Source organism: Heptranchias perlo, chromosome 7 (genome assembly GCF_035084215.1).
Source record: "Heptranchias perlo isolate sHepPer1 chromosome 7, sHepPer1.hap1, whole genome shotgun sequence".
Classification (NCBI taxonomy): Eukaryota; Metazoa; Chordata; class Chondrichthyes; order Hexanchiformes; family Hexanchidae; genus Heptranchias; species Heptranchias perlo.
Genome location: NC_090331.1, coordinates 522129 through 535333, shown reverse-complemented (window position 1 = coordinate 535333; position 13205 = coordinate 522129). Strand labels below are relative to the sequence as shown.

The 13205-nt window shown below is 45.3% G+C and overlaps 1 protein-coding gene across 3 annotated transcripts in view; it reads left to right on the top strand.

Moving 5' to 3' along the window:
* xrcc5 (X-ray repair complementing defective repair in Chinese hamster cells 5) overlaps positions 1-13205 on the top strand; it is a 487392-nt gene that overhangs the window by 208557 nt on the left and 265630 nt on the right. For all 3 annotated transcript variants that reach the window (XM_067986924.1, XM_067986923.1, XM_067986925.1), the window contains exon 15: positions 6925-7009. In XM_067986924.1, the coding sequence (XP_067843025.1) occupies positions 6925-7009 (85 nt within the window). The remainder of the gene's footprint in view (positions 1-6924; positions 7010-13205) is intronic.

Sequence of the window (13205 nt, the reverse complement as noted above, 5' to 3'; positions counted from 1 at the left end):
TGCAGTATTTAATTTTCTGTGACAGTCATAAGCTTTCTTTTTCTGCTTTATCTTGCCTGGATACTTCCAGACAACTAGGGGGCTCCAAATTTGGCAGTGCCACCCTTTTCCTTTGAGGAGACGTGTCTGCATTGTACCTGTAGAATTTCACTTTTTAGTGCCTCCCACTGGCTTGCCACTGATTTCCCCTCAAGTAGTTGTGTCCGGTCCACTTCTGCCAAATCACCTCTTAGTTCTGTAAAATTTTCCTTCCCCCCAATTTAAAACGTTTACTCCTGATTTAACTCTGGACTTTTCCATAATAATGCTAAAACTAACTGAATTGTGGTCACGATCCCCAATATGGTCACCCACTGTCACTTCACCCACATGCCCATCTTCATTTCCCAGGACTAAATCTAGAATTGCATCCCCTCTTGTTGGGCTTGTCATGGGCAAAAGAGTAACTAGGGAGAGAGTAGGGCCTCTTAAGGATCAACAAGGTCATCTATGTGCGGAACCACGAGATGGGTGAGATCCTGAATGAATATTTCACATCGGTATTTACGGTTGAGAAAGGCATGGATGTTAGGGAACTTGGGGAAATAAATAGTGATGTCTTGAGGAGTGTACATATTACAGAGAGGGAGGTGCTGGAAGTCTTAACGCGCATCAAGGTAGATAAATCTCCGGGACTTGATGAAATGTATCCCAGGACGTTATGGGAGGTTAGGGAGGAAATTGCGGGTCCCCTAGCAGAGATATTTGAATCATCGACAGGTGAGGTGCCTGAAGATTGGAGGGTAGCAAATGTTGTGCCTTTGTTTAAGAAGGGCGGCAGGGAAAAGCCTGGGAACTACACACCGGTGAGCCTGACATCTGTAGTGGGTAAGTTAGAGTCATAGAGTTATACAGCACGGATAGAGGCCCTTCGGCCCATCGTGTCCGCGCCGGCCATCAAGCCCTGTCTACTCTAATCCCATATTCCAGCATTTGGTCCGTAGCCTTGTATGCTATGGCATTTCAAGTGCTCATCCAAATGCTTCTTGAATGTTGTGAGGGTTCCTGCCTCCACAACCCTTTCAGGCAGTGAGTTCCAGACTCCAACCACCCTCTGGGTGAAAAAGTTCTTTCTCAAATCCCCTCGAAACCTCCCGCCTTTTACCTTGAATCTATGTCCCCTTGTTATAGAACCCTCAACGAAGGGAAAAAGCTCCTTAGTATCCATCCTATCTGTGCCCCTCATAATTTTGTACACCTCAATCATGTCCCCCCTCAGCCTCCTCTGCTCCAAGGAAAACAAACCCAATCTTCCCAGTCTCTCTTCATAGCTGAAGCGCTCCAGCCCTGGTAACATCCTGGTGAATCTCCTCTGCACCCTCTCCAAAGCGATCACATCCTTCCTGTAGTGTGGCGACCAGAACTGCACACAGTACTCCAGCTGTGGCCCAACCAGTGTCCCATACAGCTCCATCATAACCTCCTTGCTCTTATATTCTATGCCTCGGCTAATAAAGGCAAGTATCCCATATGCCTTCTTTACCACCTTATCTACCTGTTCCGCCGCCTTCAGGGATCTGTGAACTTGCACACCAAGATCCCTCTGACCCTTTGTCTTGCCTAGGGTCCTCCCATTCATTGTGTATTCCCTTGCCTTGTTATTCCCTCCAAAGTGCATCACCTCGCACTTTTCCGGGTTAAATTCCATTTGCCACTGTTCCGCCCATCTGACCAACCCATCTATATCGTCCTGCAGACTGAGGCTATCCTCCTCGCTATTTACCACCCTACCAATTTTTGTATCATCAGCGAACTTACTGATCATACCTTTTACATTCATATCCAAGTCATTAATGTAGACCACAAACAGCAAGGGACCCAGCGCCGATCCCTGTGGTACCCCACTGGCCACAGGCTTCCAGTCACAAAAACAACCTTCGACCATCACCCTCTGCCTTCTGCCACTAAGCCAGTTTTGTATCCAAAGTGCCAAGGCACCCTGGATTCCATGGGCTCGTACCTTCTTGACCAGTCTCCTGTGGGGGACTTTATCGAAGGCCTTACTGAAATCCATGTATACCACATCCACTGCGTTACCCTCATCCACACGCCTAGTCACCCCCTCAAAAAATTCAATCAAATTAGTCAGACATGATCTTCCCTTGACAAAGCCATGTTGACTATCCCTGATTAATCCTTGCTTCTCCAAGTGGCGACTAATTTTGTCCTTCAGAATTTTTTCCAATAATTTTCCTACCACTGATGTTAGGCTCACTGGCCTGTAGTTCCCCGGTTTTTCCCTACTCCCCTTCTTGAATAATGGTATTACATTAGCGGTTCTCCAGTCCTCTGGCACATCCCCTGTGGCCAGAGAGGTTCTGAATATATGTGTTAGAGCCCCCGCAATCTCCTCCTTTGCCTCACACAGTAGCCTGGGATACATTTCGTCCGGGCCTGGGGATTTATCCATTTTTAGGCCTGCTAAAACTGCCAATACCTCCTCCCGCTCGATGTTGATATGTTCGAGTATATCACAGTCCCCCTGCCGTATTTCTATGTCTACATCGTCCTTCTCCATAGTGAAAACAGATGCAAAGAATTCATTTAGAACCCCTCCTACATCTGCCAGCTCCACAGTTGTTAGAGGGTATTCTGGGAGACAGGATCTGCAGGCATTTGGAGAGGCAGGGACTGATTAGGAACAGTCAGCGTGGTTTTGTGAGAGGAAAATCATGTCTCACGAATTTGATTGATTTTTTTGAAGGGGTAACCAAGAAGATAGAGGAGGGCTGTGCAGTGGACGTGGTCTACATGGACTTTAGCAAAGCCTTTGACAAGGTACCGCATGGTAGGTTGTTAATAAGGTTAAATCTCACGGGATCCAAGGTGAGGTAGCCAATTGGATACAAAATTGGCTTGACGACAGAAGACAGAGGGTGGTTGTAGAGGGTTGATTTTCAAACTGGAGGCCTGTGTCCAGCGGTGTGCCTCAGGGATCGGTGCTGGGTCCGCTGTTATTTGTTATTTATATTAATGATTTGGATGAGAATTTAGGAGGCATGGTTAGTAAGTTTGCAGATGACACCAAGATTGGTGGCATTGTGGACAGTGAAGAAGGTTATCTAGGATTGCAACGGGATCTTGATCAATTGGGCCAGTGGGCCGATGAATGGCAGATGGAGTTTAATTTAGATAAATGTGAGGTGATGCATTTTGGTAGATCGAATCGGACCAGGACCTACTCCGTTAATGCTAGGGCGTTGGGGAGAGTTATAGAACAAAGAGATCTAGGAGTACAAGTTCATAGCTCCTTGAAAGTGGAGTCAAAGGTGGATAGGGTGGTGAGGAAGGCATTCGGCATGCTTGGTTTCATTGGTCAGAACATTGAATACAGGAGTTGGGATGTCTTGTTGAAGTTGTACAAGACATTAGTAAGGCCACACTTGGAATACTGTGTACAGTTCTGGTCACCCTATTATAGAAATGATATTATTAAACTAGAAAGAGTGCAGAAAAGATTTACTAGGATGCTGCCGGGACTTGATGGTTTGACTTATTGGGAGAGGTTAGATAGACTGGGACTTTTTTCCCTGGAGAGTAGGAGGTTTCGGGGTGATCTTATAGAAGTCTGTAAAATAATGAGGGGCATAGATAAGGTAGATAGTCAAAATCTTTTCCCAAAGGTAGGGGAGTCTATAACGAGGGGACATAGATTTAAGGTGAGAGGGGAGAGATACAAAAGGGTCCAGAGGGGCAATTTTTTCACTCAAAGGGTGGTGAGTGTCTGGAACGAGCTGCCAGAGGCAGTAGTCGAGGCGGGTACAATTTTGTCTTTTAAAAAGCATTTGGACAGTTACATGGGTAAGATGGGTATAGAGGGATATGGGCCAAGTGCAGGCAATTGGGACTAGCTTAGTGGTATAAACTGGGCGACATGGACATGTTGGGCCGAAGGGCCTGTTTCCATGTTGTAACTTCTATGATTCTATGATACTGGTTCAAAAAGTTCTCCTGGACACCGATCAAGAATTTTGCGCCCTTTGTGCCCCTCACACCGTTTGAATTCCAGTTGGGAAGGCAAATGGTATGTTGGCCTTCATTGCAAGAGGATTTGAGTGCAGAAGCAAGGATGTCTTACTGCAGTTATACAGGGCCTTGGTGAAACCACACCTGGAGTATTGTGTACAGTTTTGGTCTCCTTATCTGAGAGGGAATGCAGCGAAGGTTCACCAGACTGAATCCTGGGATGGCAGGACTGTCGTATGAGCAGAGATTGGGTCGACTAAGCCTGTATTCACTCCAGTTTGGAAGAATGAGAGCGGATCTCATTGAAACATATAAACTTCTGACAGGGCTAGACAGACTGGATGCAGGGAGGATGCTTCCCCTGGCTGGGGGCATCCAGAACAAGGGGCCGCAGTCTCAGGATACGGGGTAGGACATTTAGCACTAAGATGAGGAGAAATTTCTTCAATCAGAGGGTGGTGTACCTGTTGAATTCTCTACCACAGAAGGCTGAGCAGGCCAAGTCACTGAATGTGTTTAAGAAGGAGCTAGATAGATTTCTGGACACAGAAGGCATTAAGGGGTATGGGGAAAGAGCGGGAATATGGTATTGAGATAGAGGATGAGCAATGATCATATTGAATGGCGGAGCAGGCTCGACGGGCCGAATGACCCACTCCTGCTCCTATTTTCTATGTTTCTATAACCCATGTTCTTCCAAGAGACAATTAATTTTGTGCGGGATTATGGACTACAGAAGTTTTCCTACCACCGACGATCAGCTGACTGGCCTGCAGTTACCTGGTTTATCCCTCTCTCCTTTTTTGAACAGGGGTGGAACATTTGCAAGCCTCCAGTCCTGTTGCACCATCCCCATATCTGAGGAGGATTGGAAAATTGTGGCCAGAGCCTCTGCAATTTCCACCCTTACTTCCCTTAGTGACCTCGGATGCATCCCATCTGCCTGGGTGACTTTCCTATTTTGATTACTGCCAAACTTTTAAGTGCAATAATAGTAGAAAATCAAAGAGCAAAGGGGAGGGAGGAACTAAAAACATTCACTATCACTAGAGAAAAAGTACTGGGTAAACGAATGGGTCTGAAGGCTGACAAGTCCCCTGGACCTGATGGCTTGCATCCGAGGATCTTAAAGGAAGTGGCTACAGAGATAGTGGATGCATTGGTTGTAATCTTCCAGAATTCACTCGATTCGGGAAAGGTCCCAGCGGATTGGAAAACCGCAAACGTAACACCCCTATTCAAGAAGGGAGTGAAAGAGAAAGCAGGTAACTATAGACCAGTTAGCCCTCCATCTGTCATTGAGAAAATGCTAGAATCCATTATTAAGGAAGTAGTAGCAGGACAATTAGAGACTCATAATACAACCAAGGAGAGTCAATATGGTTTTATGAAGGGGAAATCATGTCTGACAAATTTATTAGAGTTCTTTGAGGAAGTAACGGGCAAGGTGGATAAAGGGGAACCAATGGATGCAGTATATTTGGATTTCCAAAAGGGATTCGGTAAGGTGCCACATAAAAGATTATTGCACAAGATAAGAGCTTGTGGTGTTGGGGGTAATATACTGGCACGGATAGAGGATTGGCTAACTAACAGAAAACAAAGAGTCGGGATAAAAGAGTCATTTTCAAAATGGCAATCTGTAACTAGTGGGGTGCCGCAGGGCTCAGTGCTGGGGCCTCAACTATTTACAATATATATCAATGACTTGGATGAAGGAACAGAGTGTCTTCTGGCCAAATTTGTTGATGATACAAAGATAGGTGGAAAAGCAAGTTGCGATGAGGACACAAAGTGTCTGCAAAGGGATATTGACAGGTTAAGCGAATGGGCAAAAATTTGGCTGATCGAATATAATGTGGGAAAATGTGAAGTCATCCATTTTGGGAGGAAAAATAAAAAATCAGAATATTATTTGAATGGAGAAATACTACAAAATGCTGCAGTACAGAGGGATCTGGGTGTCCTCGTACATGAAACACAAAAAGTCAACATACAAGTGCAGCAGGTAATCCGGAAGGCAAACAGAATATTGGCCTTTATTTCTCGGGGGATGGAGTGTAAAAGCAGGGAAGTCATGCTGCAACTGTACAGGGTGCTGGTGAGACCACAGCTGGAGTACTGCGTACAGTTCTGGCGCCCTTATTTAAGGAAGGACATACTTGCATTGGAGGCAGTTCAGAGAAGGTTCACTTGGTTGATTCTGGGAATGGAAGGGTTGTCTTATCAGGAAAGATTGAACAGGTTGGGTCTATACTCATTGGAGTTTCGAAGAATGAGAGTAGATCTTATTGAAACATACAAGATTCTGAGGGGACTCGATAGGGTAGATGCTGAGAGGATGTTACCCCTCATGGGGGAAAGTAAAACCAGGGGGCGTAGTCTCAGAATAAGGGGTCGCCCGTTTAAGATGGAAATGAGGAGGAATTTCTTCTCCCAGAGGGTCGTGAATCTTTGGAATTCTTTACCCCAAAAAGCTGTGGAGGCTGAGTCATTGAATACATTCAAGGATGAGTTCGACAAATTTTTGATCAGCGAGGGAGTTAAAGAATATGGGGAAAGGGCGGAAAATGTAATCTGATTGAATGGCGGAACAGGCTCGTGGGGCCGAATGGCCTATTCCTGCTCCTATCTCTTATGGTCTTACCTCCTTTATTTTTATCCTGTCCAATATCGCTACTACCTCCTCCTTTACTGTGACGCTGACAGCATCTTCTTCTTCTTCTTCTTCTTCTACTTCTTCTTCTTGTAGACGGCAATTGATGCAGATCTCCAAGGTTTGATTGAAGTGCCACTGTTTCATGTTCCCCCTTCTCCAGAGTAAAAATTATCAAATGAAGATAATGCGGCAGCTTCAACATAGAAACTCACGGTTTGAGGCACAACAAGGACTAATTAACGTGTTTGATTCTCTCTTAGTGATGCAGAGGAACTGGACGCAAAGAGAGCTCAGTTTGATGAGGTTTTCAATATTGTTACGCTTGCTGAGGGGAATGTGACTGCTGTAAGTACTTGATTTCCTGACTGAATGCTTTAGACTGCAAGCCTTGTAATAAATATGGCAGTTGAAATTTAATGCAGAGAAGTGTGAAGTGATGCATTTTGATAGTAGGAATGAGGAGAGGCAATATAAATGAAATGGTACAATTTTAAAGGGGGTGCAGGAACAGAGAGACCTGGAGGTGTATGAACACAAGTCTTTGAAGGAGGCAGGACAAGTTGAGAAGGTTGTTAAAAAAGCATATGAGACCCTGGGCTTTATAAATAAAGGCATAGAGTACAAAAGCAAGGAAGTTATCCTAAATCTTTATAAAACACTGGTTAGGCCTCAGCTGGAGTACGGTGTTCAATTCTGGACGCTGCACTTTAGGAAAGATGGCAAGGCCTTAGAGAGAGTGCAGAAGAGATTTACTAGAATGGTATCAGGGATGAGGGACTTCAGTTATGTGGATAAACTGGAGAAGCTGGGTTTGTTCTCCTTGGAACAGAGGAGGTTACAGGGAGATTTGATAAAGGTGTTCAAGATCATGAACGGTTTTCATTGTAGGCATAGCACAGGAGGAGGCCATTTGGCCCATCGTGCCTGTGCCTCCTCTTTGAAAGAGCGATCCGATTAGCCCCATCCCCTGTTCTTTCCCCATAGTCCTGTAAATTTTCTCCCTTCAAATATCTATCCAATTCAGTGCGTACCATCTACAGGATGCACTGCAGCAACTCGGCAAGGCTTCTTCAACAGCACCTCCCAAACCCGCAACCTCTACCACCTAGAAGGACAAGAGCAGCAGGCACCTGCACGTTCCCCTCCAAGTCACACACCATCCTGACTTGTAAATATATCGCCGTTCCTTCATCGTCGCTGGGTCAAAATCCTGGAACTCCCTTCGTAACAGCACTGCAGGAGAACCTTCACCACACGGACTGCAGCGGTTCAAGAAGGCAGTTCACCACCATCTTCTCCAGGGCAATTAGGGATGGGCAATAAATGCTGGTATTGCCAGTGACGCCCACATCCCTTGAACAAATATAACAAAAAAATTCCCTTTTGAAAGTTATTATTGAATCTGCTTCCACCACCCTTTCAGGCAGTGGATTCCAGATCATTTTAACTCGCTGTGTAAAAAAATGTTTCCTCATGTCGCCTCTGGCTCTTTTGCTGATCACCTTAAATCTGTGTCCTCTGGTTACCGATCCTTCTGGTACTGGAAACAGTTTTTCCTTATTTACTCTTTCAAAACCATTCATGATTTTGAACACCTATTAAATCTCACCTTAACCTTCTCTGTTCTATGAAGGACAACCCCGGCTTCTCCAGTCTCTCCACATAACTGAAGTCCCTCATCCCTGGCACCAGTCTAGTAAATCTCATCTGCACCCTCAAAGGCCTCAACATCCTTCCTAAAGTGTGGTGCCCAGAATTGAAAACAATACTGCAGCTGAGGGCTAACCGGTGTTTTATAAAGGTTTAGCATAACTTCCTTGAATGTAATAAACATAAATAAAGCCAATTACATAGGTATGAGTGGCGAGTTGGCTAAGGTAGATTGCAAAATTAAAGTGAAGGTTATGACAGTTGAAAAGCAATGGCAAACAATTCAAGGAATATTTCAATATTCTCAACAAATATACATTCCATTGAGAAATAAGAACTCCACGGGAAAAGTGATCCACCCGTGGCTAACAAGAAGATAAGGATAGTATTAGATTAAGAGAAGAGGCCTATAATGTTGCCAAGAGTAGTAAGCCTGAGGATTGGGAGAGTTTTAGAAACCAGAGAAAGACAACCAAAAGATTGATTAAAAAGGGAGAAAATAGAATATGAAAGTAAACTAGCAAGGAATATAAAAACGGATTGTAAAAAAGCTTTTACAAGTGTGCAAAAAGGAAGAGAGTAGCAAAAGTAAACATGGGTCCCTTGAGGCTGAGACAGGAGAAATTGTAATGGGAAACCTTAGATTTAAGGTGATTGGCAAAAGAACCAGAGGTGACATGAGGAAAAACGTTTTTACACAGCGAGTGGTTATGATCTGGAATACACTGCCCGAGGGGGTGGTGGAGGCAGATTCAGTGATGGCCTTCAAAAGGGAACTGGATAAGTGTTTGAAAGGAAAAAATTTGCAGGGCTACAGGGATAGGGCGGGGTAGTGGGACTAGCTGGATTCCTCTTGCATCAAGCCGGCGTGGACTCGATGGGCCAAATGGCCTCTTTCTGTGCTGTAACCTTTATGATTCTATGAAATTAGGAAATGGCAAATGTGTTAAACAAAAATTTTGTATCTGTCTTCACAGTGGAAGACACAAAGAGCAAACTAGAAATAGTGGGGAACAAAGGGGCTAATGAGAGGGAGAAACTTAAAGTAATTATTATCAGTAGCAAAAAAGTACTTGAGAAACTAATCGGAATAAAAGCCGATAAATCCCTGGACCTGATGCCCTACATCTGAGGGTTCTAAAAGAGGTGGCCGCAGAGATAGTGGATGCATTGGTTGTGATCTTCCAAAATTCTCTAGATTCTAGATGGGTCCCAGCGGATTGTAAGGTAGCAAATGTAACCCCGCTATTCAAGAAAGGAGGGAGAGAGAAAACAGGGAACTACAGGCCAGTTAGCCTGACATCAGTTGCCGGGAAAATGCCGGAATCCATTATTAAGGAAGTGGTAACAGGCACTTAGAACATCATAATATGATTAGGCAGAGTCAACATGGTTTTATGAAAGGGAAATCGTGTTTTTTGAGGATGTAACTCGCAGGGTAGATAAAGGGAAACCAGTGAATGTAGTATATTTGGATTTCCAAAAAGCATCCAATAAGGTGCCATATAAAAGGTTGTTGAGCAAGATAAGGGCTCATGGGGTTGGCAGTAACATATTAGCATGGATTGAGGATTGGTTAACGGACAGAAAGCAGAGAGTAGGGATAAACGGGTCATTTTCAGGTTGACAGGCTGTAACTAGTGGGGTACCACAAGGATTGGTGCTTGGGCCTCAGCTATTTGCAATCTATATTAATGACTTGAATGAAGGGACTGAATGTAATGTTTCCAGGTTTTCTGACAGTACAAAACTAGGTGGGAAAGTAAGATGTGATGAGGACACAAAGAGTCTGCAAAGTGATATAGACAGATTAAGTGAGTGGATGAGAACGTGGCAGATGGAGTATAATGTGGGGAAATGTGAGGTTATTCACTTTGATAGGAAGAATAGAAAAACAGAATATTTTTTAAATGGTAAGAAACTATTAAATGTTGGTGTCCAGAGATGATGTGGAGATGCCGGTGATGGACTGGGGTAGACAAATGTAAGGAGTCTCACAACACCAGGTTATAGTCCAACAGCTTTATTTGAAATCACAAGCTTTCGGAGGCTTCCTCCTTCGTCAGGTGAGTGTGGGATTCCATAAAGGTACAGCATATATAGTCAGAGAACAATGCCTGGTGATTACAGATAATCTTTCCAACTGCCTGTTATCAAGGCAATCAAAGGAGTTGAATAGTGTTCAGACAGAGAAACATTACATACAAGACTACTAAATACACAAACAGTCAGAACACAAAGACAGAGAGAGAGACCCGAAAGGCAGAGAAAGAGAGAGAATGACCAGTTGTATTAAAAACAGTTAACTATTTTTCGCTGGTGGGGTTACATGTAGCGTGACATGAACCCAAGATCCCGGTTGAGGCCGTCCTCATGGGTGCGGAACTTGGCTATCAATTTCTGCTCGACGATTTTGCATTGTCGTGTGTCTCAAAGGCCGCCTTGGAGAACGCTTACCCGAAGATCGGAGGTTGAATGTCCCTGACTGCTGAAGTGTTCCCCGACTGGGAGGGAACCCTCCTGTCTGGCGATTGTTGCGCGGTGTCCGTTCATCCGTTGTCGCAGTGTCTGCATGGTCTCGCCGATGTACCATGCTCCGGGACATCCTTTCCTGCAACGTATGAGGTAGACAATGTTGGCCGAGTCGCAGGAGTATGAACTGCGATTTTTCGCTGTGGCCCGTCGGAACTGTCGATCGACGAGTCGAGTGTCATATCCCGTTCTTACGAGTACCCACTGCAACAGCCTCAGTACTCAACACCAACAACAGCCAATCTCCAGACGCCATCCTACAACTCATCCGCTTCATCCTGGATCACAATGTCTTCACCTTTGATAACCAGTTCTTTACCCAAACACACGGAACAGCCACGGGAACCAAATTCGCACCCCAATACGCCAACATTTTCATGCACAAGTTCGAGCACGACTTCTTCACTGCACAGGACTTCCAACCAACGCTATACACCAGATACATCGACGACATTTTCTTCCTATGGACCCACGGCGAAGAATCACTGAAGAGACTACACGATAACACCAAAAAGTTCCATTCCACCATCAAACTCACCATGGACTACTCCTCAGAATCGGTTTCATTCTTGGACACACGAATCTCCATCAAAGATGGGCACCTCAGCACCTCACTCTACCGCAAGCCCACGGATAACCTCACGATGCTCCACTTTTCCAGCTTCCACCCTAACCACGTCAAAGAGGCCATACCCTATGGACAGGCCCTGCGAATACACAGGATTTGCTCAGACAAGGAGGAACGCAATGGACACCGACAGACGCTGAAAGACGCCCCTGTAAGAACGGGATATGACGCTCGACTCCTCGATCGACAGTTCCGACGGGCCACAGCGAAAAATCGCATAGACCTCCTCAGAAGACAAACACGGGACACAACCAACAGAGTACCCTTCGTCGTCCAGTACTTCCCCAGAGCGGAGAAACTACGCCATGTTCTTCGCAGCCTTCAACATGTCATCGATGACAACGAACACCTCGCTAAGGCCATCCCCAAGCCTCCACTACTCTCCTTCAAACAGCCACCTAACCTCAAACAGACCATCGTTCGCAGCAAATTACCCAGCTTTCAGGAGAACAGCGTCCACAACACCACACAACCCTGCCACAGCAACCTCTGCAAGACATCCCAGATCATTGACACAGATACCACCATCACACGAGAGGACACCACCCACCAGGTATATGGTTCATACTCCTGCGACTCAGCCAACGTTGTCTACCTCATACATTGCAGGAAAGGATGCCCTGGAGCATGGTACATCGGCGAGACCATGTAGACACTGCAACAATGGATGAACGGACACCGCGCAACAATCGCCAGACAGGAGGGTTCCCTCCCAGTCGGGGAACACTTCAGCAGTCAAGGACATTCAGCCACCGATCTTCGGGTAAGCGTTCTCCAAGGCGGCCTTCGAGACACACGACAACGTAAAATCGTCGAGCAGAAATTGATAGCCAAGTTCCGCACCCATGAGGACGGCCTCCACTGGGATCTTGGGTTCATGTCACGCTACATGTAACCCCACCAGCGAAAAATAGTTATCTGTTTTTAATACAACTGGTCATTCTCTCTCTTTCTCTGCCTTTCGGGTCGCTCTCTCTCTCTCTCTCTTTGTCTTTGTGTTCTGACCGTTTGTGTATTCAGTAGTCTTGTATGTAATGTTTCTCTGTCTGAACACTATTCAACTCCTTTGATTGCCTTGATAACGGGCAGTTGGAAAGATTATCTGTAATCACCAGGTATTGTTCTCTGACTATATATGCTGTACCTTTATGGAATCCCACACTCACCTGTCGAAGGAGTTAGCCTCCGAAAGCTTGTGATTTCAAATAAAGCTGTTGGACTATAACCTGGTGTTGTAAGACTCCTTACAGGTGTCCAGAGAGACTTGGGTGCCCTCATACAAGAAACACGAAAAGTTAGCACACAGGTACAGCAAGCAATTAGGAAAGCAAATGGCATGTTTGCCTTTATTGCAAGGGGGTTGGAGTGGAAGAGTAAGGAAGTCTTACTACAATTGGGCTTTGGTGAGACCTCACCTGGACTACTGTGTACAGTTTTGATCTCCTTATCTAAGGAAGGATATACTTGCCTTAGAGGCAGTGCAACGAAGGTTCAGCAGATTAATTCCTAGGATGAGAGGGATGTCCTATGAGAAGAGATTGGGTAGAATGGGCCTATACTCTCTGGTGTTTAGACGAATGAGAGGTGATTTCATTGAAACATATAAGGTTCTGAGGGGGGCTTGACAAGGTCGAGGCTGAGAGGTTATTTCCCCTGGCTGTAGAGTCGAGAACTAGGGGGCATAGTCGCCGGATAAGGGGTCGGCCATTTAAGACTGAGAAGAGCAGGAAT